Source organism: Mustela nivalis (genome assembly GCF_964662115.1).
Source record: "Mustela nivalis genome assembly, chromosome: 3".
In the NCBI taxonomy this organism is placed as follows: domain Eukaryota; kingdom Metazoa; phylum Chordata; class Mammalia; order Carnivora; family Mustelidae; genus Mustela; species Mustela nivalis.
This window is the reverse complement of record NC_139022.1, coordinates 22272120-22299947: the sequence shown is the minus strand read 5'-3', so window position 1 is coordinate 22299947 and position 27828 is coordinate 22272120. Positions and strand designations below refer to the sequence as shown.

The 27828-nt window shown below is 42.2% G+C and overlaps 1 protein-coding gene and 1 long non-coding RNA gene across 2 annotated transcripts; one reads left to right on the top strand and one right to left on the bottom strand.

The window, feature by feature from the left end:
* Window positions 1-979: 979 nt before the first annotated feature.
* On the bottom strand, window positions 980-6431 carry LOC309860820. Its single transcript, XR_014309654.1, has 3 exons — window positions 6351-6431; window positions 2890-3133; window positions 980-1553 (listed from the first exon to the last, which is right to left on the bottom strand). It is a non-coding gene; the product is annotated as an uncharacterized lncRNA (long non-coding RNA).
* LOC309860819 (conserved oligomeric Golgi complex subunit 2-like) lies at window positions 6270-27627 on the top strand. The gene is made up of 3 exons (XM_082723263.1): window positions 6270-6470; window positions 25805-25966; window positions 27115-27627. Exons 1-3 carry the CDS (start codon window positions 6399-6401, stop codon window positions 27298-27300), a joined length of 420 nt encoding a protein of 139 aa, XP_082579389.1. The 5' UTR covers window positions 6270-6398; the 3' UTR covers window positions 27301-27627.
* Window positions 27628-27828: the final 201 nt, after the last annotated feature.

Below are 27828 nucleotides of genomic sequence, written 5' to 3'. Positions count from 1 at the left end.
CTACCCTTGGGGACACGGTACCCTACACCCACAGGTGTAGACAAATATTTTACAAGCTATGCTGGGAATGAGGTGGGGAGAGAAATATGGAGGTTGTTATAGGAAGGTCGAAGGTTAAAGGAAGTCTTTGTTTTGGGCTTTTACCTTTTGTTTTTAAGAAAAAGGTCATTTGTATTCTGACTGGAAGGATCCATTGGGACAAGAACTTGATATTGACCCTGGGAGTGGAGTCCTGGAGAGGGTTGGAGGGAACAAATCTCAGGCACAAGGAAGAACAAACCCCAGCTGGGGATGTCTGCTCTTCTCAATAAACCTGCTCTGTCTTCAACTCTTTCTGTGTTTCTTGTACATTTCTCCAATTACCATGTAAATTCCATGATGCCAGGGACTTTTCTGTGTCGTTCACCACAGATTTACAAACACTCAGGGCAGTGTGTAGCACACAGTAGGTACCGACTAAATATTTGTTGAGTAAATGTCTAAAAACAAATTAAAAATGGATACAAATGTAGGTATAGATTTGATTGGGTGGTGGTAAGATAAGGGAATTCCTGCACAAGGGGCTTTTATTTTCTTGAAGTGTGACACTAGTGATGAAGTTTTGGAACACAGGTGAGGTTTGGTGGGGTGAGGTCCAGAGCCGATGACCAAGAAAGGATTCTTGAGACGTCTTAGGTGCAAATGGTGGTTTTATTAAAACACAGGGACAGGACCCAGGGTCAGAAAGAGCTGCTCAGACAGAGGCATGGTTGACTGGGAGCTGAGGAAGGTGAGGACAAAGGGGGTGTCCAGAAGGACTGTCATATGCTAAAGAAGAATTTCAGGATAAGGGAGACCTGGTTATTGTCAAGTCAAGGCTGTTTTTGCCTCTAATGAGGGAAAGCATGAAGACAGCTGGGAGTTTCCTGGAGATATGTTACATTCCTCCTATCACACATCCTTGTCAGTGGGCTTTGGGCTTAGAAGAAATGCAGTTTTATTACACTTCCCTCCCCCTTAGCCTCCCTCAATTTTATGGAGGGGAGGGTGATGTTAGGGCTTCCGGAAACTGAGGTATGGGTGTCTGGAAGTCAGGCTATTGATGAGAAAGCTTCTTCCTTCCTTGTAAGTCGCTAGGACATTTGTAGATGGAGGGAAACTCCTGTCCTGCAAGACTGGGATCTCTATCAGTTAAGAATCGTTTTTCCTTTAGGGCAGCCGGGAGTGCATGAGGAATGTTACACATATGGCATGGGGAGAGGGTGTAGGGCGCCAGCTTCTGCTTTGTCCTCAGCTTGCCTTCTGCTCCCTCATCCTTAGGACAGGAGCTGGGAGTGAGGTGACATAGTTCAGAAGAGGTAGGGGTAGGGATTGTTGAGGCAAGTCTTGAAGGTGTGAAACGGTCATCCATTAGAGGGAAAGCAAACTCACCAGAGAGACAAGGGAGTTTGAAGCCAGAGTTGAGTATCCACTGTAGAATTGTGGTCAAGTGTTTTAAAGTACAGCAGGTTGGCTCAGCTGTATGATTCCTTCCTGGTTTCTGGTGCATGCCGCTGGCATTGGTAGAATCATTTCTAAAGAAACAAAACAAAAGAGGATAAGCCATTCTTTCAGAAATGACGATGAATCAAGTTTTGAACATGCTGGGTTTTGAGGCACAGGTGGGATATCAGTGAAATAGCATGAGTAGGTAGTCAGTTACACGGGCCTGGTGGGTAGGAAAGAAACAGATGGTCATGTATCAGTGGGAGAGATGTTGGCTAGGGAATGGGAGCTGAAACCAAGGGCACAGTTGATAGCACTACAAGAGAGGGTAGCTTGGAAGAGAAAGGTTAACTGAACCCCCGGGGAAACCCTGATGGGAAAGTCACATGCATTTCTCAGGCATGTCAATGTTGACACATATTATTGTAACTTCTGGAGGCCAGAAGCCATGGCTTTGAGACTCATTCATTCTCTGCCTCTGGCACAGCATGGGCCACATTAAAGGTAATTCTAAAATTCATTCCGATTTGATTTCATTGCACTTCTCATTTACTAGAATCTTGTCATGGTTTGCTAGTGTATCATTTTCTCGAAAAGATTAAATAAGGACCATTTTACAAATATGAGATGAATGCGTGAAGGGATTTTGTTTAATTCATTCATTAGCTCGGGAACCACTAAGATGTTACCACCATTTCAAGCAAAAATCTCCAGGCAGACACATATACAATCAGTAATACTTAAACGAATTTGCTTTGATATTTGCAAATAGATATGCAAATAGAATGCAAATGAATGCAAAACTGCCTTCTACCAAAGGAAAAGGGGTCAACTCTACTTCCAGTGGACAAAATTCATTTACATATAGCTAGACAAGATCATCTGCATCCACATCAATTATGTACAATCTATAGAGTTGCAAAATAGCTCAAAGACAAGAAAGGCACAGAATATCCCATAGAATTGGTCATCCCAGAAGGTTACATGAGACAACACGTGTTTTCCCTTGGAAGACACTATAATCTTTTAGGTTCATTTCAATGTCTTTCGTGATTTTGCCTATGCTTTAAAAAAAAAAAAAGTTACCCTTATTCTTATTAGTTTGAAAAAAAATTAATAAAATACTAGTCTGTTATAAAATACACATGGAAGAATGTTCTGGCACTATCATACCCAATTTGGGGTACTAACTGATTAGGAAGATGAGGCAGAATTTGGGAGCCCCTAGAATGAGTTTGTTTCCGGTTGGAATGGGAAATATTTAAGAATCAAATTAAATGATCTCAAATCCACTCTGGAATGAAACAGGTTATAAGGAAAATACAGAAGATGTTGAAATGGACCTGTTGGCTCATTGTGAGCTTTCCTGGTCGAATGGAGACCTCTACCATGATGCTTGTCCTCCATGTCCCACCCGTCCCATACCTGCTATCCTGGCACCAAAGGGCCATCAGACTTTAGGCTCAGTCTGCAGTTCCAAATGGAAACCCTCTGTTCCCACAGTAGTGGACAGGATGACTCTGGTTGCTGGTGGAAGCGTCAGCTGCTTTAGTCCAACAGTTCAAGAGAGGATCAGAAGAGCATAAGGACGATATTGGAAAAAAATGCTCGGACGAATTTCCAGAACACAATATTTCTCTTTGCAATTTTTGAGTGTTCTGTAGCCAACCTTCCAAAAAAATGTGAAAACTATAAATAGAGAGGAGTGGGAAGGAGAAATGAGGACCTGTCACAGTGCCAGCGAAAATAGGGAACTGAGAATCTTCCAGAGATTCAGAGTCAAAGGGGGTTAATATTTACTTAGAAAAGAAGTCGTGGGCACAAGTTCTAGGATGAAATGAAGGCAAGAGAGGGAAGTTAGGGAATCGAGAGAGAGAGAGAGACTTGAAGATAAAAAAAAGTCAACTTAAAGTCTCATTCCTCATTAAGGAAAGTACGTATCAGAGAAGAGGGGAGAGACTGGGATATAGTTGATCGCCGATTGTGTCTGGCTCTGATTAGAAGCTTTGTATCCACTTTTTAATTTAATCTTCCAGCCTGTTTCCTGGATTCCAGCTTCTATTTCCTATGAAATAGGTACAATCACCAAAGACAAGAGTCAAACATGTAACAGTAGTCAAATCTTTAACAGCTCGGACAACTAACCAACCAAAAGCTGGCCCGGGGACCCCTGCAGAGTCAAGTGTTACACGCCCAGTGCCTGGATCACGAGGCCATGGTAGGGATCTTGGGAAGGGTTTAGGGTAGGGAGACACACAGCAGGTTCTGGCCAGAGGCTAGTCACCAAACTTTGTGTGGCTGAAGGGGTGTGTACCAGCTGAATGTCAGCTTCCAGATGAAACTGAGGGAAATGTACTTTGGGAAGGTTTCCGCTGACTCTCTGCCTTTCCTTCATCCTCCCCAGGGTGTTCCATTAGCATTTGGGGTCTGGGGTCTTGCCTGTTGCTCCTGGCTTTGGTGGGCCACGCCACTGCCACAGCCAGGGCTCCAAGTGGCAGTGCACTGTATGGGCTCTTGACTGTTCCCTTCTTACTCTTGGAAGGAGAACAGGCAGCAGGGATTTTCATTCTTTGTTGGCACCTACTCTCTTCAGCAACCCCAAGATCAGTACCCCAGGCTGCACAAGCTCAGGTTCATGTCTTTACCAAAGGCCGGCAATAATTTCAGAAAGGAATGACAATGAAGGTAAAAAACAGTTCAACTACTCGCTCATCTGGACTTCTAGGGCAGGTGGGGTTCCCAGACAACTTTATTCCATCGGTCTGGCACCCTTGCCCCCCCCGTCTCGGTGCCTTGGTGATGAGTGTGGGCCTTGCTGTTTGCGCTGCCTGAATTTGCCCTTGTCGCTTATTAGTACTGTGGCCCTGGGCTAAAAGTCATGCCTCTCAGAGCCAATCGGAATAGCTTATTACACCTATTGATTCTGGCATAGTGGGCCTGTGCGGAAATCTCTCTTCTTCATCCCTCCTCCTTCTCAGTCTTCCCCTCCTCCACCTCTTCCTCCTCCTTCTTTGATGTGTAAACCAAGGTATTTGGGGAGCAGGGAATGATGTGATGTTTGGGATTTACTTTAAAATATATTCCAGACCTCCCCCCTCCCCAAAAACAAAAATACAGGTACTTCGGGGGCAGTAGAAGGAGGAGGGCCTATGAAACAGTTGGGGAAGCAGAGTGATAAGTACTCGGAAGGGGCGGGATCCTTCTGCTCTACACATTTTGGTGTATGCTTGAGAATTTTCATAATAAGAGTAAACAAACAAAGACCAAATAATGAGGCTTTCATTCCCTATATCCAAATGACCACAACAGGGCATAGAATGCAATTTCATAGTTGTTCCCCTGGCAATTTATTCTGATTCTCCAAATAAGATTCCAGCTCTCATTCTACCTGTCATAGTCTCTGGATATTGACTGGGAACGTTTTCCTCAACAAGGCCTTGCCAGGCCCACTGCTAGGGAATGTATTGTTTCAGATTCTGTACTCAGGTTTTAAAGATTTTTTTTTATTTATTTATCAGAGGAGGGGGAGAGCGAGCACAGGCAGATAGAATGGCAGGCAGAGGCAGAGGGAGAAGCAGGCTCCCTGCCGAGCAAGGAGCCCTTGTGGGACTCCATCCGAGGACGCTGGGATCATGACCTGAGCCAAAGGCAGCTGCTTAACCAACTGAGCAACCCAGGCGTCCCTGTACTCACGTTTTAAAAAAAGTGACCAGTTTCCCGTTTGGAGTGACTCGAATGCAAGACTCACTGTAAGCCATTGTCTTGCTGTGTCCCATCCCTTTCTAAGGACTGCTTGTGCTATCTCTGGGAGATCACAGCATTGGGAGGGGCAGCCCAGGCCTGGGCTATTACAGCAAAGCTGCAGCCTGAAGGGCACGCGTGAGATCTGTGGTTTGAGCTGTCAGAGTCTTACGGAGAAAAAAAAGAGAAATGAATCATCATTTGACCATGACATTCCCACTAAAGGGGAGGACAGTGGGAGAAAGAGCAAGGGAAGAGGAAAGAAAAATCTCAAAATAAATGTGGGGTGGACGGCAGGAGGAGGGGGGGCAGGTGTGGCGATTGAACCAACGCTAGCCAAACACACGATTCCGCCCATTCTAGAGCGGACTGGACATAAACATGCTCCCACATCTAATTGTCGGCTGCGTTTTGTCAGCCAGTAGCGAGGTGATTCTTTAAGAGCTCTGAGAACCCAGACTTGTGGCCTCCCAGCAGCTGAGCCGAAGTGGAGCTGGGAGCTACCCAGACGACCCGAGGCTGCCAGCTGACCACCTTCCTCCCTACTGATCGCTGGAGCCAAGCTTGGCGGGGGAGAAGCCACGCTCGCGGGTGGGTGCGGGGGCTAAGGGCGGAAGCCGGGTTCCCACAGAGGACTCCGCGCCCAGGCGGCTGCAGCGGCGGCGCAAGGGGACCGGAGGCCTGACACCGGGACGCGCCCCCCACTCTGGACAACCGGCCGCAGAAGTAAAGGGCCAGCATCCCGCCACAGCTATGCTTCCCACGGGACAATCTCGGGAGAAGGTCCTGGAAGAGGCTCGCAGGCTGATTTTCCGAGGGAAACGGCGAGGTGGGGAGGGAGCGCCCCTGACCCTACCCGCCCTCCCCTCTCCCGCTCACCCCGCATCACCAGCGGCGGGGCTGCTCCGCAGAAACTTACTCGAGGTTGTAGTGTCGCCCTCCGCCGCATGGGGGCCGCATCACCTGCTGGCTCGGCGTTAGCGGTCCGCACCCCTCTCTTGGCGGAGGCAGGCGGAGGCGGGCCTGCGGAGTCCTCTTTCATTGGCCGGGGCACAGACGCTGCCATGTTGGAGGAAGCAGTGCCTTCTGTTTGGTGGAAACGCCGTGGCTTCACCGGTAGCGTTGGTAGGAGCGCAGCCTCCTACCTTTCCTCCTCGCTCGAGTGTCGGTGCTGAGAGGCGGCGGCCGGCGGAATGGAGAGAAGTAGGATGAACCTGCCCAAGGGGCTGGACAGGCTCTGCTTCAACAAGGACGTGTTCATGAAGGTGCGCGCCTGGGCTCTGCTCCCCGGAGCTGGGCTGTGGGTGGCCTGCCCTCCTTGGCCCTCCGGGGCCTCTCCTCAGGCTTCTCCTGCGGGCTTCCTGGGCCGTCCCCGCCCCGGACGGGTCCTCGGCAGGGACCTCACTGCACTTCGCAGTGAGTCTCTTGGCCTCGGGTGGGCTAGGTGCAACCTGGAGAAAGCACTCCTGTGAAATCATGCACATTGAATGAAAAAGCCTGAAAGTTCAGGGCAAGTGGTTTTGAGCTAAACGTAAAAGCCCCGGACCCCTAGGACCCGCCTCTGGTACCGTGCGGCACAGTAAGACCGCCGCTCCCCCAGCCTGACAGAAGCCTCCCAGTGCCTTGTGCCTAGAAGCTCAGCGACTGTGAGTTGAACACATCTCTGAACACACGTACTTACCAGGAATCGGGTCAAAAAGGCACTTAAGCTAACGTTTATGCCTGACTTTCGTCTTAAGCTCAGAATGAGAAATCTGAAAGACTGTACTGTCCTTACTGGTTCTGGTCCAGTACTACAAAGCATACCAAGCTCCTTTTCTAATGTTGCCCTACTTCTCTTGGTGAAGTCAGCCTCAAGCTGGCAGCAGATAACTGTAGGACATAAACTTACAGAATAGAAATTTAAACTGAAAAGACTTTACTGACAGGAAAGGTTCATCAGACATAGCCTTGAAAATGTCCCAAGGTTTGAATCAGAGCCAGGAGGAGCTTTATCTGTTTTCTGTATCCCTCTGGGTCTGTACTTAAACTATCAAAACGTATATGTTTAATTTCTAAGGATTGGGATTTAGTAGCTGGTTTCAATGTTAAAAAGTTTTGGCTCTGTAGGTACCTAAAATTCTGAAGAGTTTGAATTTCTTACTTTTTTATGGCTTCAAGTCATAATATGTTTTTTTCTTTTTTGGGTTAACCAGCTAGTTCCTTTTTGATACTTGCATTCAGATCACATCTCCCAAACTCTGGCTTTAAAAGTGCTTATGTCTGGATCCTCTGCGGTGTGGCCATATCATTTTTAATATGTAGGGATGTCTAGACGAAGGTATATTGTACTCTTGTTCTTGTATGGTGATGTTAAGCCACTGTAATAAAAGGTGTTAAAGTGAATGGAGTGTCTGAAGGAGAGCACAGAGTGAATTCTCTGATCCAGAAACCTTTTGTTAATGAAGGACACGTGATGAGGAGAGAGGTCATTGGAAGAAGAAAAGGCACACACATAGACTTAAAGAATCTCAAAGCACGGAAGTCTCTTTAGCTTGTCTGTCTTTGGACTTCGTCAGGCTTTCTTTGGGCCTAACACTAGCATTTTCTAACACTTCCTAGCCCTGCCGTCTTTCTCACTCTGAGCTGACAGAATGCCTTTGGTCAAAGCAGCTTCGGAAAACAGAAATCTCAAAATAGCAGTTCTAAAGTAGGACTTAGAGGTAGGAAGAGAGCAAACTGGGAAAGTGGCTAGAATGCCAGCAATTCCATATTCTTTCAAAGCTCTGAAATTTCTGAATATAATGTACAATTTGTAGTGTTAATGAACATGACCCCTTCATACATAGAAGGAAAATACATGGAACAGCTGTTCTGTGTAAAGTGGTATTGATCTTCTATGTGGGAGCTGGAGATAAAGGTTATTTGCAATTTCTTTTTCCATCAGAGAGATGTTTTGTTAAGTTACAGTTCCGAGGCAGAAATGAGCGGAGAGCTTGCTGTCGGGGTTGTATTTCTACATAGGTGTCTTGTTTGGCACATTTTGGAATGAGACTGGGATGGTAGAAAGGGAGATGGGGTGGGGCTGCGGGTTGCACCTTGGACACTGCATACATTGAGGGGTCCACGTTGATGCAGTCTTCATGGTAGAGCTGCAGTCAGGTTTACAGCAGGAAGTTGCATGGTCATATCTGTTGAGTTCGAGCTGACTGGTGGCAGGAGACTACTTAAAAAGTCATGTTTATGAGATCTAATAAAAAATAGAAGGGGAAAGGTATGCAAAAGAGGTAGGTGATCAAAGTGCAGGAATGGCAGATGGGGAAGGGTCACCTGGGGCAGAGGCACTGGCAACATCATACTTTGTCGGCTTAGAAATCCGAAAATCCTTTGGGTTGACATCCAACTAATAGATGAGCAGGACATAAGGTATTGGTAGTAGGGGGAGAAAGTGGCATAACAGATAAATTAGACCATTTACATGGGTGTGCTATTGACACCACAAGTAGCCTTCCTCTTTCATCTCCAGTCGTACAGAAAAATTAGCAGCCATCCCACGGGACCTCTTCCATCCTGCTGATCATGATCCCATTCTTGTATTTGTCCCCTTCTCCTCTTCGCCTGGTACGGGGAGGGGCTCTCCTTCCTCCTCGGGTTCAGTCTCCACTCTGGCGAAGTCCATGCCCTCCCGCCCTTCCAGGAGCCTGCAAGGATCCTCTCCCCTGCACTCCTTCCCATCACGCGCTCCTGTTTGATCCTCTCCCACTTGACTGCCCCACCTCTAGGTATTGCCCTGTCACTGTCGCGACTGCCCCACCTCTAGGTATTGCCCTGTCACTGTCGTGCATCACAGCCAGTGCTCAGGGGTTGACTTGACTTTCCCACCTTCCACCCTTCAGGCCCTGTCATTCCACTAAAGAGTTCTTACCAAAACTGTTTCTAAGTCAGCGCACCTGACCTTTCTCTGTCTCCTTACTCGACATCGCAGTAGACCAAATGCTCTGCATTGCTTCCTGTCTTTCTTCTACCTCTCTGATGTGTCTCCTGTGCAAAGTCATGCTCCTGGTAGCCACTGAATGCTGATTATGGGCTCAGCCCCGTGTTCCTTTCTTTCCCTAGATGACCTTTTGTGCAGCTTCATGACCACCTATCAGCAGGTAAGGCAGATTCCTGTCTCTGGTCCACACGCCTCCTGAGCACCAGTTCTGTGTATCGGACTTGCTGACCTTTCTTCTCGGATGTGTCTGTGGCCCCTCAGACTCATCAGGTTCAAGACGGAATTCATGAGCACCTCCTCCACGGAAAACCACCTTTCTTATTCTATTGCCTCTCTCGGTAAACACTTCATCCGTTTAGCCTGGAGTCGGGAAACCAGAAGTCAACTCCTACTCTGTCACCTTTCCAAAATCTAGTCTGTTACACCAAGTCCTGTGGATTTTGCTTACTAAACCTTTTGAGTCCATATATTTCTTTCCATCTCTTCTCGTACCTTTGCAGTGCGCCCTTGCCATCACACCGTAGAAGCTTCTCACCCAGTCTCCATGTGCCTTCCTTGTCTTTCTGGCCCCTGGTCTACACTGCAGGCAAGCCACTCTTGTCAGAATGCGGATGTGATCTTGTATGTACCAGGTGACTGGTCAGTCCACCAGCTCTTGAAAAACCATTTTCCCACACACTCGAACGTATTTCAAAGAGAATCAGTCCCCCATGGGGTAGTTTTCCTTGGTAGACAGTTTGTTTCTGCAATTAGCCATCTGCCTCCTTCGAACTTCTCTGTGTCAGTTCCTCTCTGGAACCTGTGGCTTCGTTGGCACCCTGGGTAGGCACATGATGACCTTTTCCATGAGAAGTGAAGGCAGGAGCCCTCTGGACAGTGAATGTATGTACCCTCATCTTCCATAGGTAAAAGAACCGTGTGTGGGGGTGGGGGGGTAAGTCCTTGAGGCTCCTCCCTGTTCTAATTGGGTGAACTGGGAATTTTGAGGCAGGAAGCAGGTCCTGTGTGTCCTTGTTTGCAGGGAGCATGCATTCTGATGGACAAAACGGAAAAGGGGAAGAATGAGCAGCTGCTCAGATCTGTTTGTACTGTGCTGGCTGATTAGCTGTGACCTGCAGATGTGGGTCCCATCCTCGGCTCTGCTCTCTGCCTGCTTATGTCTGACTTGGGGCAAATCACTCGCCTCCGGCCTTCTGTTTGCTTGTTAGTATAATGAGGTGGTGCTTATCTATGTGATCTTTGCGGCTCCTCTGAAAAGACTCTAGTCCATCCTGGCTTGCAGATAAGGAAACTGAGGCCTGAGGTGTGATGACTTCCTTTAAAGCCACACAGCTAGTTGGGGCCAATCACAGGCCAGATCTCCTGACCCCCACGCATCAGTCCTTGGAAATCCTACTGTAATATGTTCCTTTCCAGAGGCCACAGGTGGGAACTGAGGGAAGTGGGACAATCAGAACATTAAGAATAGCGCAGAAGATGGCACAATGTCCGCATGCCTTGGCACCTGCATTTCACCAATAGGGCCACCTCTTACCTTAGAAGAAGTTCCCACAGAGCTGGTGATCTGGATGCCTGGCCTGGAGCTTAGCTATGGTAAATGGGACCAGAGGGAAGTGATGGCTGTTTGAGGGGGACTTTGTTGACAGCAGCTGGAGATAGCAGCTGACAGAGGAGGAACAGGGAAGAGTGACAGACGGCAGATAGCCGCAGGCCCGCAGGTCAGCCACTGTTGCCCAGGGTTGCCCATCCCCAGGAGCCAACTTCGTATCACAGGATCTGAGTGCTTACCCTGTGGGTTCTTAGTTCGATGTCACGTCTTGATGACAAGATTTCATTCTCTTCCGCATCAGTGTGAGACAGACATCGTAATGAAATTCTAATTAGCCAAATATGGAATGTAAGCCTGGGACTCATTTTATAGAGAAATTTTCTTATGTGAACTACTTTCCCTGATGATAGAGGAGTTGTGACGATGTAACATCAGATAAAGTTTATCTGATTGGCACTTGTAAGAAGGGTTCCCGGCAAAAAAGAACTGTTTTTTTGTTGTTGTTGTCCTCCCTTTTGATCTTTCCTTTCCATTACTTTTTTTTTTTTTTGTCTTGTGAGTGGTCATCTGATTTATAAAAAGATGCAACAAAAAGTAAAATGGTACAAGATAATCAGTTTCAAAACATAAAAAAGTGAGTGTCTTTAGCCATAGCTCAGAACAGAGGAACTGGGTAAGGAGAATTGCTTGTATGAACTGGCAACAGGAAAAGTTGGTAAAGGAGAGCTGAGGAACTCTATTAAGACATAGGAGTGAGGGGCTCCATCATCATCTGGCATTTGCTCAGTGTCATCTATATGGTTAGAGATGTCCATGATGGGAACTCCAGCAATTTTCTGGGTCTGGGTCAGCTGATGCCACAGTGTAACACTCTGAAGTACTTCCATACTGAGCAGTCATCTGCATAGTTTGTCTTGTGTGTATGTGGTAATCATTTGAATCTTGGCTCTTTCGCAATCTTTAGAGCCTCTTGATACTTTCACCCCGGTTTCTCAGTTTCAGCCATTACACAGTCAGTTGTACAACTGGTAAACTTGGCACACAGCCCATCCATCATTGACCGGTCAAGTTTGGCTTAAATAGAAAAGTTGATAACATCGGTACCAACCAGGATGTGGTAAGTCGGCCCAGCTGTGTGTTTATATTGGAAAAAGCAGGAGGGATGTTGGGGGACTTCTCTTTCCTTGAGTGCATGGGATCCTTCTTTTATTTTTTTTTAGGTTTTAATCTGTCCTTCTCTCAGAGAAGGATCTCAGAGCTAAGCATTCGCTTCCCGGTCACATACTTTCTTGCTTTCTCTTGCTTCCCCATGTTCACATCATGCCCATTTCTCCTTGCTTTTGATTTTCTAATTCACTCTTTGTAGTACCATAAAACTTATTTAAATAAAATGTTGGCCTACTAAGTCATTGATTATTAGTAAGTTCTTTGTTCAAAATTTGAGAGCAAGAAGTATTATGTAAATATATCTTTTTGTTATTTAACTAGTCTTACAACATTTAGCATCAAATTTCTTGAAACATTTAAACAAATTAATCACAAACTGGGGCTTGGGCTCTTTCTTTCTTTTTTTTTTTTTTAAGTAATCTCTATACCCAACATGGGACTTGAACTCACAACCCTGAGATCAAGACCTGCACACTCCAGTGACTGAACAAGCCAGGTGCCCTTTGGGCTTTTTGTTTTTAAGTTCCTCAGGTGAGGGGGTGCCTTAGTGGCTCAGAGGTTTAAGCTTCTGCCTTCAGCTCAGGTCATGGTTTCAGGGTCCTGGGGTCGAGCCCTGCATGGGACACTCTGCTCAGCATGGAGCATGATTCCCTTCCTCTCTGCCTACTTGTGATCTCTCTCTCTGTGTCAAATAAATAAATAAAATCTTAAAAAAAAAAGTTCCTTAAGTGATTCTAATGTGTGACCAGTGTTGAGAACTCTAGCACTGGATAATTCCTTTAAATAGCTCAAGAAATTAATTTTGAAAAGCGAACGAAAAGCCTACATAGATTATGATTGGTGTTAAATTGAGGGGAAAAAAGAGATAAAGAGAAGAAATCAGCTGGAACAGAGTGTAATTAGGTACTCAAATATTTGTTAGATGGATAAATACATTACGGAATGTAGGGTTTGTTGGTTTTTTTTGTCTCTTCATAAATATGTCAAATGGGTATATAAATTCAAGAAAGGAGTTTGATATAAAATTGATTAAAATGTTAGAACAGAAGTTTTTTAGAATTTTAGTGTTACTATTTCATGATGCTTTTAAGATGATCTCTCTGTAGATGGTGGGAAGATCTTGTTAGCATATGTTTTTAATTTCTCAAGCTTGAATAATTTAGTCACTGAACAAAGATTTAGAATGAGTTTTGGGAGACACAAGTCCTAGATTATGTCCCCACCTAGCTGGGTCAGAGATTTGAGAGCAGGGGCTGGAGGGAAGAGCTCCAAGGACATTTTTGTATACATGCTGATACCTTGGGTGGGAACCCTCTTCCCACACTTCCGGTGGCTAGCTCTTTTGTGTCATTTGGATCTCAACTCATTGTTCTATATTTCCTGGTTCATCCAAGTTAAAATACATCCCATTTGTCACTCAACCTTTACTGTGTCCTGTTTTCTTTTTAGCTGTGATCACTATTCATTAATCACTATTTGATCACTGTTCATTAATATAATGTTTGTTTACATATTTATTTTCTCATTTCTGCATTAGAATATCTGCTCCTTAAAAGCAGAGACCTTGTCTTTTCTTTTCATGACTGTGTCCCCAGGTCTTAGAGCAGAGCTGGAGTTGCATGATAAATATTTGAGGAATATTTATGGGATATACAGGGACATTTATTCATCTCTGTTGTCCATTGTTTTCAAGAATGGTTGGAAACACACACATACGTGAGCTCACACAAACTTTCTATGTCTTTCAACCCCTATGTAGTGTGCAGATTAGTGCTTAACTATTTTGGTTTTTTGTCTCGATGAAATGGGACATGTTTCATAAATTTCATATGCCCTCTTAGTACTTCTCATCATTACAGAGTGATGGTTCTTGGGGATTCTGCTTCTCGTGGAGATAGTATATAGTGATTTTATAAGTCCATGTATCTGGGAAGGAGTGTTTTACTTCTTGGCAGCTTAGAGAACTTCAATCTTTCCAAATTCTATGTAATTTTCATAGCATTAAAGCTACTAATTTCAGATTATTGGTAAGTTTTAAATGATTAATTCCCAGGTTACTTTGAATTAGTCTTTGTTTGCCATCCCTGATTGCAGCTAGTTAGTAAAGTAGCTAAACTTTTAAACTCTACTTGGTTTTAATTTTGAGTGATGTCACTGCTTCTCTCATGGTTAATGGTTCTTAATTACCTGCAGCTTGTCTGGTTTGCTCATTTATTTTTCTGTGTTCCAACACCTCTTGTGATCTCCCAACTTCTGGCCTTTTGGGGGATTTGTACTTTAACTGGGTTCAGATAGGAAATACCCCTGAGTACAGATATTTTTCTTCTAACTTCACTATCTCCTATTATTAATGTATTACATTGTTGTGGTACATGTGTTACAACTGATGAACCAGAATTGATACAGTATTAATTAAAATCCATGGTTTACATTAGGGTTCACTCCTCTTTCTATAGTTCTGTGGGTCTTGACAAATGTATAATGTTATTTACCTACTGTTGGTATCTTACAGCCTAGTTTCATTGCCTTGAAAAACCCTGTACCTCATCTATTTGTTTCTTCTCCTCTCTCTGCACCCTCCTTGCTCACCCCTCAGCCCGGGATCTTTTTACTGTCTAGAGATTTACCTTTTTAGAGGCACCTGGCTGGCTTAGTTGCTAGGGAATCTGACTCTTGATCTCAGGGTTGTGAGTTCTAGCCACCACATTGGGTATAGAGATGACCTAAAAAATAAATAAAAATTAAAATGTTGGTTAATTTTTACCTTTTCCAGAATGCCATAGAGTTGGAATCATATAGTATTTAGCCTTTGAGACTGGTCCTTCACTTAGCAATATGCATTTAAGGTTTTTCGAAGTCTTGTGGCTTAATAATTCATCTTTTAATTGTCTAATAATCCGTTGTGTGGGTGTGGCACAGTGTACCTGTTCACCTACTGAAGGAGATTGGATTTTTTCAAAGTTTTGGCACTTCAGAGAATAAAGCTGCTGTAAATATCCGTGTGCAGGTTTTTGTGTGGACACTAGTTTTAAGCTCTTTTGGGTAAATACAAAGGAGCACAATTACTGATCTTATAGTGAGAATGTGTTTAGTTCTGTGAGAAACTGCCAAGCTGTCTCACACAGTGCCTCCCATTTTGCATTCTGTCCAAACAGTGAATGAGAGTTCAGTTGTCCCACATCCTTGCTAGCATTTGGTATTACTAGTGCTTTGGATTTTTTATATTCTACGTGATATGTAATAGTACCTTGTTTAAATTTGCAATTTCTTAATGACATACAAAGTTGAGCATCTTTTCAGATCCTTTTTTTTTTCGTTTTTAAAGATTCTATTTATTTATTAACAGCACAAGCATACGGAGAGGTAGCAGCAGGCAGCAGGAGAGGGAAAAAAGCGGGCTCCTCACTGAGCCGGGGGCCCAGTGTGGATTTCAGTCCCAGGACCTGAGCTAAAGGCAGATGCTTAACTGACTGGGTTTCCCAGCCACCGCTCTTTTCACATTTTTAAATTAGGTTTGATTTCTTGTTGCTACTAAGACATCTTTATATTATATTTCTTATTTTAAGTCCTTTACCATGGCTGTGTTTTGCACATATTTTCTCTACTCTGTGACTGGTCTTTTCATTCTCTCTCTCTTTTTTTTTTTTAAGATTTTATTTATTTATTTGTCAGAGAAAGAGCGAGCGAGAGTGAGCACAAGCAGACAGAGTGGAAGGCAGAGTTAGAGGGTGAAGCAGGCTCCCTGCGGAGCAAGGATCCCAATGTGGGACTCGATCCCAGGACGCTGGGATCATGACCTGAGCCAAAAGCAGCTGCTTAACCAACTGAGCCACCCAGTTGTCCTGTCTTTTCATTCTCTTAACAGTGTCTTTTACAGAGAAGTTTAATTTTAACAAAATCCCTCTCATCAGTTTTTTTCTTTCGTAGATCATGCTTTTGGTTTTATATCTGAAAAGTCATTGCCAAATCCAAGGATCCCTACATTTTTTCTTATGTCATCTTTAAGAAGTTTTGCATTTTACGTTTAGGTTTTGTGAAAGGTGTGAAAAGTTTGTTTTTATTCTTTTCATTTGTTTGTTTTTTCTTATCAATGTCCCATTGTTCGGTTCCATTTGTTGAAGACTGTCCTTGCCATTGAGTTGCCTTTGCCTGTGTGTGTGGATGTTGTTCTGGGCTCTCCACTCTGTTCCAAGCACCTGTCTCTTTTGCCAGGCACCTTCTGTCTTAATCACTATAGCTTTAATGGTAAGTCTTGAGATTGGGTGGTGGCAATCCTCAATTTCCTTTTTTTCCCCGCTCTTTAATATTTTGTTGACTACTCTGGGACTCTTGGTTTTCCAGTTTTCCATCCAAATTTTAGAGTCAACATGTTGCTATCCACAGAATAACTTCCTGGCATTTTGATTGGGATTGCATTGAGTCTGTCGATCAGTTTGGGAAGAACTGACCTCTTAACAGTATTGAGTGTTCTTACCCAAAATTATGGACTTTCTTTCCACTTCACATCTTACCTTGCTTGTTATCTTTCATCAGAATTTTATACTTTTTCTCATTTAGATCTTGTGCATATTTCGTTAGATTTGCACCTAAGTATTAATTTTTTTGGTATGCTAATGTAAATGGTCTTGTGTTTTTAACTTCAAATTCCACTTGTACATTGCTGGTATATATAAAAGCAATTGACTTTTTAAATTTTTTAATTAAAATTCAATCTCGTTAACATACAGTGTACTTTTAGTTTCATGGTTAGAATTTCATGATTCATTGGTTGCATACAACACCCAGAGCTCATCCCAACAAGTGCCCTCCTTAATACCCCTCACCCAGTTACCCCAACTTTCCCCTCTCCAGTAACCCTCAGTTTGTTTCCTGTAGTTAAGTCTCTTGTGATTTGCCTCCCTGTCTGTTTCTATTTTTCCTTCCCTTCTCCTATATTCATCTGTTGTTTCTTAAGTTCCACATGTGACTGAAACTATATGGTATTTGTCTTCCTCTAGTTCCATCCATGTCCTTGCAAATGGCAAGATTTTGTTCTTTTTGATGGCTGAGTAATGTGTGTGTGTGTGTGTGTGTGTGTGTGTGTATGTATACCACATCTTTATCCATTCATCTGTTGATGGACATCTGGGCTCTTTCAATAGTTTGACTATAAACATCGGGGTGCTTTTGCCCCTTCAAATCACTTTGTGTACTTTGGATAAACATCTAATAGGGCAATTGCTAAGTCATTGGGTTGTTACATTTTTAACTTTTTGAGGAGCCTCCATACTGTTTTCCAGAGTTGCATTCCCACCAACAGTGTAGGAGGATTCCCCTTTCTCCACATCTTCGCCAACATCTGTTGTTTCCTGACTTGTTAATTTTAGCCATTTTGACTGATATAAGGTGGTGTCTCATTGTGGTTTTGATTTGTATTTCCCTGATGCTGAGTGACGTGGAGCCCTTTTTCATGTGTCTGTTGGCCATTTGGATGTCTTCTTTGGTCTGTTCATGTCTTCTGTCCATTTCTTGACTGGATTTTTTTGTTTTTTGGATGTTGAGTTTGATAAATTCTTTATAAATTTTGAGTACTGGCCCTTTGTCTGATACATCATTGGAAAGCAATTGACTTCTGTATTTTAACTGTGTATTGTGCAGACTTGCTATAATCACTTGACTAGTTTCAGGAGGGTGTGGGGTGTGAAGTCTTTGTATTTTCTGTAGACAGTCATGTCATCTGTGAACAAAGTTTTATTCTTTCCCAGGTTGTATACCTTTTGTTTCCTTTTCTTACCTTATTTCATTAGTTTGGCCTTCCAGTATAGTATTGAATAGTAGTAGTAGAAGGGACATCCTTGCCTTGATTCCCTGTCTTCTATTTTCTCAGTATTAATATCATGTTAGCTGTGAATTTTTGGAAACATTCTTTATCAAGTTGAGGAAGTCCTCCTATTCTTAGTTTCCTGAGGGTTAATAATGAAGAGGTGTGGATTTTGTTAAATGTTTTTTTTCCTCCCTTCATTGATATGATCATGTGATTTTCTTTCTGTTGATATGATGGATCACATTGATTTTCTAATGTTGAACATTTTCTAATGTTGCATACCTGGAATAAATCCTACATGACCCTGGTGTATAATTTTTTAATATAGTGTTTGCTTTTATTTGCTAATTTTTGTTGAAGATTTTTGTGTCTGTGTTCATGAGAGATACTAGTTTGTAGTTTCTTTTCTTGTAGTATTGGTTTTGGTGTCAGGGTAATAATGATCTCCTAGAATGATTTAGGAATGATTTAGGAAGTACTCCTTCTAGTTTTACTTTCTGGAAGAGATTTTAGAGAATTGTGTAGTATTCCATAAATGTTTGGTTGAATTTACAGTGATTGGGATTGTTAGCAGTAGCCCTCCCTTCTTTCATCTGATATTAGTAATTTATGTCTTCTACCTTTTTTTCTTTGTTTGACTGGCTAAGGGTCTATCTGTTTTATTGATGTTTTCAAAGAAACAGACTTGGGGTTTATTGATTTAAAAAAAAATTCCTGGTTTTAATTACATTGATTTCTGCTCTAATTTTTATTCTTTTTCTACTTCCTTTAGGGTTTTTTTTAATGATTTTATTTGACACAGAGAGAGTCAGTGAGAGAGGGAATACAGGCAGGAGGAATGAAAGATGGAGAAGCAGCTTCCCTGAGCAGGAAGGACCCTAGGACCATGTCCTGAGCCAAAGGCAGATGATTAACCAACTGAACCACTCAGGAGCCCCTCCTTACTTTAGATTTGATTTTGTTGTTGTTGCCTAAAATGGAAGCTTAGATTATTGACTTTAATCTTTTTTTTTCTAATATTTGCATTCAGTACTGTATTTTCCCTTTAAGCAGCATTCCACACATTTTGCTACATTGTATTTTGTTGAGACTGGTCTCCTGTCATTTAGAAGTGTGTCATTTAATCTCCATGTATTTTGGACTTCTTCAACTATCTTCTGTTACTGATTTTTAATTCCATTGCGGTCTGAGAACATACTTGGTATAATTTTTATTTTTAAAAATGTGTTGTGTTTTGTGGCCCAGAATTATTCTGTCTTGATGAGTGTTCCATATGAGCTTAAGAAAATGTGTGTGCACTATTACTGGGCGAAATAGTCTGTGTACATCTGTTGTACGGTAATTGATGGTGGTGTTAAGTGTGCCATGTCTGGACTGAATCCTTGTTGCCCTGCTGCTGGATCGGCCCATTAATGATGGAGAAGTGTTGAAGTCACCAGCTGTGATAATGGAATTGTTTATTTCTCCCTGCAGTTCTGTTAGGTTGTGTCTCACCTGTGTTGATCAGGCACACATACCTTAAGGATAATTGTGTCTTCTTGGTCAGTCGATTTCTTTATCATTATGTAATGCTGCTCTTTATGCCTGATAATTTTCCTTCTCTGAAATCTGCTTTGTCTGAAATTCATGTAGCTACACCATTGTTCCTGTGATTAGTGTTACTTTGGATTTTTTTTAATGTATCCTAGCATTTAGCTTGTTGATATTTAAGTTGTTTCATTTTTCATCAAAATATAATTCACAGGGGCGCCTGGGTGGCTCAGTGGGTTAAGCCGCTGCCTTCGGCTCAGGTCATGATCTCAGAGTCCTGGGATCGAGTCCCGCATCGGGCTCTCTGCTCAGCAGAGAGCCTGCTTCCCTCTCTCTCTCTCTGCCTGCCTCTCCATCTACTTGTGATTTCTCTCTGTCAAATAAATAAATAAAAATCTTAAAATATATATATATAATTCACAAAGCATAATAGTTGCCATTTTAAAGTGTACTCTTCTCTGGTTTTTAGTATATTTACTGTGTATATGGTACATACGTCACTTCTGTCTAATTCCAAAATGCTTCCATCACCCGAAAAATAAACCTCTTACTTCCAATTCTCCCCTCCCCTTATTCCCTGGCAATCATGAATCTACTTTCTGTTTTTATGGATTTGCCTTTTCTGGAACATCTCATATCAGTGGAATTGTATAACACGTGACCTTTTGTGTCTGGCTTCCTTTAACCTGAGAGTAGAATGTTTTCAGACTTCACTCGTGTTGTAGCATGTAACATTTTATTCCTTTTTATGGTTGTATAAGAGGCTCTTCCACATTTTATGTATCCATTCATCAGTTGATGGACGTTGGGTATATACTCTTTTGGCTGTTACGAGCAGCGCTGCTGTACACATTCATGTACAGGTTGTGGCAGGAACATCTGTTGTCAGTTCTGTCGGTGTCATACCCCTAGACGTAGAACTGCTGGGTAATTGTACGTGTGTAACTTCTTGAGGAGCTACCGAGCTGTTTGCTGCCTTAGCCACACTGTTTTACATTCTCACCGACAATACAGGAGGGTTCCAGCTTCTCCGCCTTCTTGCCAGCACTTTTCTTCTTCTTTTTTTTTCTTTTTCTTTTTCTTATTTTACCATAGTTGTCCTAGTGGGTGTGATGTGGCATCTGCATGTGCTTTTGATTCGCATTTCCCCAATGACTAAGGATGTCGAACATCCCGACATGTGCTCTTGACCGTCTGTGTATCATCTTTGGAGAAATGTCTATTCAAAAGTCTTTGGCTTGTTTTTAAATTAGGTTATTTGTCTTTTTGTTGTTGAGTTATAAGAGTATATTTGCATATACTGGTTATTAGACCCTTGTCAGACAAATGATTTGCAGATACTCTCTCCCATTCTGTGGGTTGTCTTTTCACGTTCTCTGTAGTGTCCTTTGACACACGAAAGTTTTTATTTTGATCAAGTTCAGCTTATCTAATATTTCTTATTGCTTTGTGTATCATGTCTAAGAAAGCTTTTCCCGATCCAAAGTCATACAGATTTTCACCTGTTTTCTCTGAGTGTTACAGTTTTGACTCTTACATTTAAATCTTTGATCCATTTTGAGTATTTTTGTGTATGTGTGACGTTGCTGTTCCAAGTTCATTCTTTTGCATGTAGATATTCACTTGTCCCAGTAGTAGGCACTCGAAAAGACTGTCCCCCCCCCCCATTAAATGGTCTTGGCATCCTTGTGAAAAATCAGTTGACCATAAATGTATGGGTTGTAAATACTTTCTTTTTGAATACTTGGGGAATCTACACTATAAAGTAAAACCCATTTCTAAAGTAGTAAAACCATTCTTGGTTAAGTGAAATGGGTCTCTATCATGGCACTGTGAGTTTGGGTTTGCTTTTCACAGCAAACGCTGCCTAACCCAGTATTCACAGATGTTCTGAGTTATTTAGTCATGTGTTATGCAACTTTTGTTTATCTGAGAACAAATGCATAAATGGTAAGTTGAGTACTAATATTACCTAATAGCATTTGTTCACTGAGGCTAAGTTATATGATTTACTTATTTATTTATTTATTTAAGATTTTATTTGAGAGTGAGAGAGTGCAGGAGCAGGAGGAAGGGACAGAGGGAGAAGCAGGCTCCTTGCTCAGCAGAGCGCCTGATGTGGAACTCAAACCCAAGAGACTGGGATCATGACCTGAGCCAAAGGCAGATGCTTAACCACATAGGCACCCCAGTTATACAATTTAGAATGCCATCATGAAGTTCAAGAACTTCAACAACGTGTAACTGAGGCAGGGAAAGTGATCGACCTAAAGGTATACAGTTGATGAGTAGGATGGCCAGGATTATGAACCGAGACCCCCTCCCATGATGTAATACATAACTATGATGTAAGGTCTGAAATTGTCTCCGGAGAGAAAGGTCCAGGCTAATTTGGTCACCAGTGTAAGGAGCAGGTGGCTTTCTGTAGATGACTGTGAAATTACGGTTTTAAATGAAGTCCTTCTCTCTGACACTAGCACGGTCAGTCTTTGGTTGATTAACTAAAAAAGTCAGTTTAAACAAGTACTCTTAGGGAATGGTACATACAGTTTTTAGCATTTTATTTGGAAAAAAATATGTACATTTATTCTCCATTGAAACAGTGCCAGGTCTTTTCTCTGGAAACTGGCCTGCAGATTAGATTTCTGAGTTATCACAGCACTTGGGTCGCTCAATAGGTTAGGCATCTACCTTCGGTTCAGGTCATGACCTCGGGGTCCTGGGATGGAGTCCCACACTGGGCTCCCTGTTCAGCAGGGAATCTCCTCCCATTGCCCCTTTCCCTGCTCATACTGTCTGTCTGTGTCTCAAATAAATAAAAAGAATCTTTAAAAAAAGCTTTCTATGTTGTCTTTTTTTGCATTCAGTTTCAGTTTCTTTAACTGAATTGAGTGAGAATCCTGTGATCACTCCCTCCCTGCCTGGTACTTGGTCATCTCACCCATACCTAACTTAGCAAAAATTTTCTTATTGATTTCTTTGTATCAAATCTTTCCAAAGTAGCTGTGTTAGTTTTCAAAAGAACAGTGATTTTTTTTGCAGTCATATTTTGTTGGTTTACATAGTGTTTAATGAAAAGTAAGTGTAGGTGTCCTTAACTAGTTTGGGAATCATCACATTTGATTCTTGCTGACTAAACAGGTCATGGAGTTAGGGGAATTAGATAGTAATTTATTGCCTCTAAGCATATAAGCCTACCAGGGTATCACAGTATTGTAAATGGGAAACACAGGATAGCTAATCCTGTGAGACCAATACTTGGAAATAGGTTATGAAAGATTTGGAACATCTGTTCAATGGGAAACTCAGCATGCACATAAAATATTAATAGAAATGTATGTGTTTTATGTAAAGACATTCAAGTTATATTTTTAGATGGGAAATTTTTTTTAATAGAATGGGTTTTTATTTTTTATTTTTTTATTCTTTTTTTAAGATTTTATTTATTTATTTGACAGAGAGAGAGAGAGAGAGGTCACAAGGAGGCAGAGAGACAGGCAGAGAGAGGGGGAAAAGTAGGCTCCCGGCTGAGCAGAGAGCCTGATGTGAGGCTTGATCTCAGGACCCTGAGATATGACCTTAGCCGAAGGCAGAGGCTTAACCCACTGAGCCACCCAGGTGCCCCTAGATGGGAAATAGTTTAGAAGAGCATGAATATTTGTGTGTGTGTGTGTGTGTGTGTGTGTGTGTACACATATGTGTGTGTACACACATACATAGAGAAGGTCTGGGGTTTCCATTCAAGATGGTGGCATAGGAGGATCTTGAACTCATCTCTTCTATGAAATACACACTGAATCTATAGCTCCATATGGAAAAATTTCCTGTGGAAAAAACCCTACAACTAGCTGAGTGACTCCTACACATTAGGTGAGTAAGGAAAAAAAACCTATGTTGAAGTAAGAATCAGTCTTGCCATAAACCCCACCCCTGGTACAGCGACCTGGGATTGGGAGGGTACTCAAAACCCCAGGCTTCTCCCTGAGGAGCAAAGGGTTTGAGCCCCACTTCTGGCACCCCAACTTCCAAGTCGTACATCTAAGAGACAAGACCCCAAAACATCCAGCTTTGAAAGCCATCAGAGCTTGCACCTATGAGACCCACAAGGCTATAGCAAACTGAGAAACAGTTCTTAAAGCAGTCCTGCGAGTAGACTGACCCACCCTGGAACTCAGCACAGAAGCAGCAGACTGAAATGGGATCAGATTTCTGTGAAAGAGGCTCATTTGCTTATCTTAAAGCCCTGAGGGGCAGGCATCTAATTTAACGTGGATCTGGGAGCCTAGTAAGGTATTCTCCAAAGATGGAGCTGATGGGTACCATCTTTGCGCTGTCCCTCTACCTCACTTCTGCTTTCTGGTATCTCCTGGAAAGGAGCTTGAATGCTCGTATGATGCCCCGAGGTTTGCAGTTGCTACCCAGGTATACCTCTAGATCACCTGGCTCTAGCGGCTAGCAAGACTCACACTCACGGTAGTGAGTATCACAGTATTTACAACAACCAAGACTTGGAAATAACTAAAGTGTCCACCAATGGGGTGAATGGATAAAGACAATGTGTGTGTATACGATGGAATATTAACCATAAAAAGAAGGAAGTCTTGCCATTTGCAACAACATGGATGGACCTTGAGGATATTGTGCTGAGTGAAATAAGTCAGACAGAGAAAGAGAAATACTGTATGATCTCCCTCACATGTGGAATCTAAAAAACAAAACAAAATGAAGTCATAGAGAACAGATTGGTGGTTGCCAGAGGCGAGGTTGTAGAGGAAAAAGATGAAGGGGTCCAGTGGTATAAACTTCCAGTTAATAAGATAAGCCTTGGGGATGTAATGTACATCATAGTGACTGTAGTAAATAATACTGTGTATTATTGTATATTAATTTTATTATTTTTTATTAGAAATATGTATTATTAGCCCCAGGGTTACAGGTCTGTGAATTGTCTGGCTTACACACTTCCCAGCACTCACCGTAGTACATACCTTCCCCAATGTCCACAACCCCACAACCCTCTCCCTGCACCCCTCCCCCCAGCAACCCTCAGTTTGTTTTGTGAGATTAAGAGTCTCTTATGGTTTGTCTCCCTCCCAATCCAATATTTTTTTTAAGATTTAATTTATTTATTGGACAGACAGAAATCAAAAGTAGGCAGAGAGGTAGGCAGAGAGAGAGGAGGAAGCAGGATCCCCATTGAGCAGAGAGCCCGATGTGGCCTCGATTCCAGGACCCTGTGATCATGACCTGAGCCGAAGGCAGAGGCTTTAACCCACTGAGCTACCCAGGTGCCCCCCTCCGAATCCAATCTTGTTTCATTTTTCCTTCCCTACCCCCACACCCCCCACTTTGCCTCTCAAATTCCTCATATCAGGGAGATTGTATGATAATTGTCTTTCTCTGATTATTTCACTCAGCATACCCTCTAGTTCCATCCACGTCATTGCACATGGCAAGATTTCATTTCTTTTGATGGATGCATAGTATATTATATATATATATATATATTTTTTAAGATTTTATTTATTTATTTGACAGAGATCACAAGTAGGAAGAGAGGCAGGCAGAGAGAGAGGAGGAAACAGGCTCCCTGCTGAGGAGAGACCTGATGTGGGGCTCGATCCAAGGTCCCTGGAATCATGACCTGAGCCGAAGGCAGAGGCCTTAACTCACTGAGCTACCCAGGTGCCGTATATTATTATATATTTAAAGTTGCTAAAGCTTAATAGTTCTTAGCACAAGAAAAAAATGTTTTTGTTTGGTGATGGATTTTAACTAGTCTTAGGGTGATCATTTCACAACAGATAAAAATATGGAATTTTCATGTTGTACGCCTGAAACTAACATGTGTCCATTATATGTCAGTTTCTTTAAAAAGTAATTGATATTTTATTTTTTTAAAAATTATTTATTTATTAGACAGAGATCACAATTAGGCAGAGAGGCAGGCAGAGAGAGAGACAGGGAAGCAGGCTCCCTGCTGAGCAGAAAGCCCAATGTGGGCTTGAACCCATAACCACTGAACCAGCCAGGCACCCCAAAAGTAATTTATATTTTAAAGAGAAAGACTATGGCACCTGGGTGGCTCAGTCAGTTAAGCGTCTGCCTTCGGTTGAGATCTTGATTTCAGGGTCTTGGAATGAACCCTGGCATCAGGCTCCCAGCTCAGCAGAGAGCCGGCTTCTCCCTCTGCCCCTCCTCCCACTTGTTCTCTCTGTCTCTCTCTCTCAAATAAATAAAATCTTAAAAAAAAAAAAGTAAAGAGACCAAAACAAAGTCTGGAAGGATGTGAATCGCTGTGTTAAAATTAAGAAGAAAAAGCTGTTTCTATTTTGAGAAGAGCCTCTTTGAAATGTATAATTAAAAGAAATAAAATGCCTGTAGAGTTAGGCAACAGGAGAGAATGGTCTTGGTGAGGGGCCCCCTTTCCCATAATCTTAGGAAGTGAGCAGACCCCCTGATGTCCTGTGTGTGTTCCCCTGCAGTAATACAGCCTCTTATTCTTTCTCTGATCTTATTTTTCTATGTAAAATGTGGTATCAGTGCAATCATTTTTTCTTTCTGGTTTGATTTTCAGGAAGATTTCGACGTCGATCACTTTGTGTCTGACTGTAGGAAGCGTGTCCAGCTGGAGGAACTAAGAGGAGATCTGGAACTCTACTATAAACTTCTTAAAATAGCCATGGTCGAGATCATCAACAAGGATTATGCAGATTTTGTCAACCTTTCCACAAACTTGGTAAACCTGAAATTCACAAGTCCTACACACACACACACACACACACACACACACACACTTTCTCTCTCCTTCATATTTATTAAAAGGGCAGAGTTTTTAGAAACCTTTCAGTTGATTACCCCACCAACCCCACCAGAAACTAGAAGAAATTACCAATTTCATTAATAAAAGAACTAAACTTTTTGGAATACATTTTTTTGTTTTAGTTTTTATTCATTTAAGGTTGCTCTAGTTTGATTGTTTCAAATTCATTAGTCAACAGTGAAAAGTAAAGGATAATAATACCCAAGAGGTTGTTTTATTAGTTGCTAAGTGATTACCCTGAAGTCTTCCTTGATTTAGACTAATTTGTAGGAGCAAATGTCCACCACTCTTACAATGTTTAATTTACTCCCAGGTATATCTGTTAGCCAGAGCTAGGTTGAGGGAACATTGGCCAATATTGATATTTAAAAAGTTTGGTTTTATAAAAATATAAGAATGATTTGCAGTGAGCTTATCAATTGTTTGTAAAAGCCATTTAGAAATGTTGAATTTTGTTACTTGGCAGAAAAGTCTCCTTGTTGATGCTTCATTTTGTTTTAAATCTGTTTGTCCAGAGAAGCACAGAAAGTTGCAGCTCCATGGGAATTTCAAGAAGCATTAAAATTAATGATGCACATTTGCTTTTGGGAAATATACCACTAAGATAAATATCCCAATAGGATTAAAAACCTAGAAAATTTTACTTCTGTTTAATTTCTATTTTTCTCAAGGCTTATAATAATGTTTAAGAGAGACGTAGCCCGTCAGACTTTCACATCAGCTGGCTGAGTATCATCAATTACAGACAGAGAACTGTTCATCTTCTGTGAAAATTTTTCACATTCATTTAAAATGTCATCTAAAGGCAAATTGTTCTTAAGGAAGCTTTCGTTTCTCCTGACTTCCCTTATTTTTATAGTTTCATGTATTTCAACAGATTTTTTTCATATTCTATGAACAACATTAATGCCCAAATAACACTTCTGTTGTTTAGCTAGTTATGTAGCAAAATACAGTTGTGCCAAAAAAATAACTTAAATCTGGTACTGCTTTGATCGTTAAATAGATACGTCACTATTACTCCTTATCGTGATGTGTTTGTGCCAACCTGGTTTTGCCTTTAGGTTGGCATGGACAAAGCCCTCAATCAACTTTCTGTGCCTTTGGGACAGTTACGAGAAGTTCTGGTAAGTCCCCAATTAATGAAAACAGTCTGCTGTGATGCCTGTTGTCCTCGTTGGCTTTTCTCTAAGAATTCTTTTCATCTGTTAGTTTGGTGGTACTGGTGGTTGTATTTTAATGGTTCATGATTATAATATTCACCTTCAGAAGAGTTGTAAATGATTTTGTTTTTGCATATGCTAAAAACCTAAAAAAACATGTTCGATTTGAAGAAGACATATTCTCAGAGTAGACAACCTTAAAATGTCAGGGGAGAGGAAGCATATTTCCAAATTCAACTTATTAATGCCACTTTGGTCATATGTAAGTGGTTTCTAACTTACGAATGACTTGTATTTTAACAGTTTGTAATCTTGTAAATATCCCCCCCCCACCCCACGTAATCTACGTGTGGTTAGGTTCCTGGGCTGATCTACAAAAACTGTGTAATCCCTAATGGAACTGAAGGATAATATAAATAAAATGTAATACTTAATAAATGTTACATTTGCATGTTCTCTCAGAAAAATCTCTGTTGTGGGAATGGGACTCCCCACCTCTAAGCCATTGGGAATAGGAACTCCACCTGGGTGAACAGTGGAGGGGCAGTTGTGGCATCACTTCTTACAGAAAACTGTGCTGCCCTGTCTCCCCTCCCGCCCCCCCCCCGTCTGTGT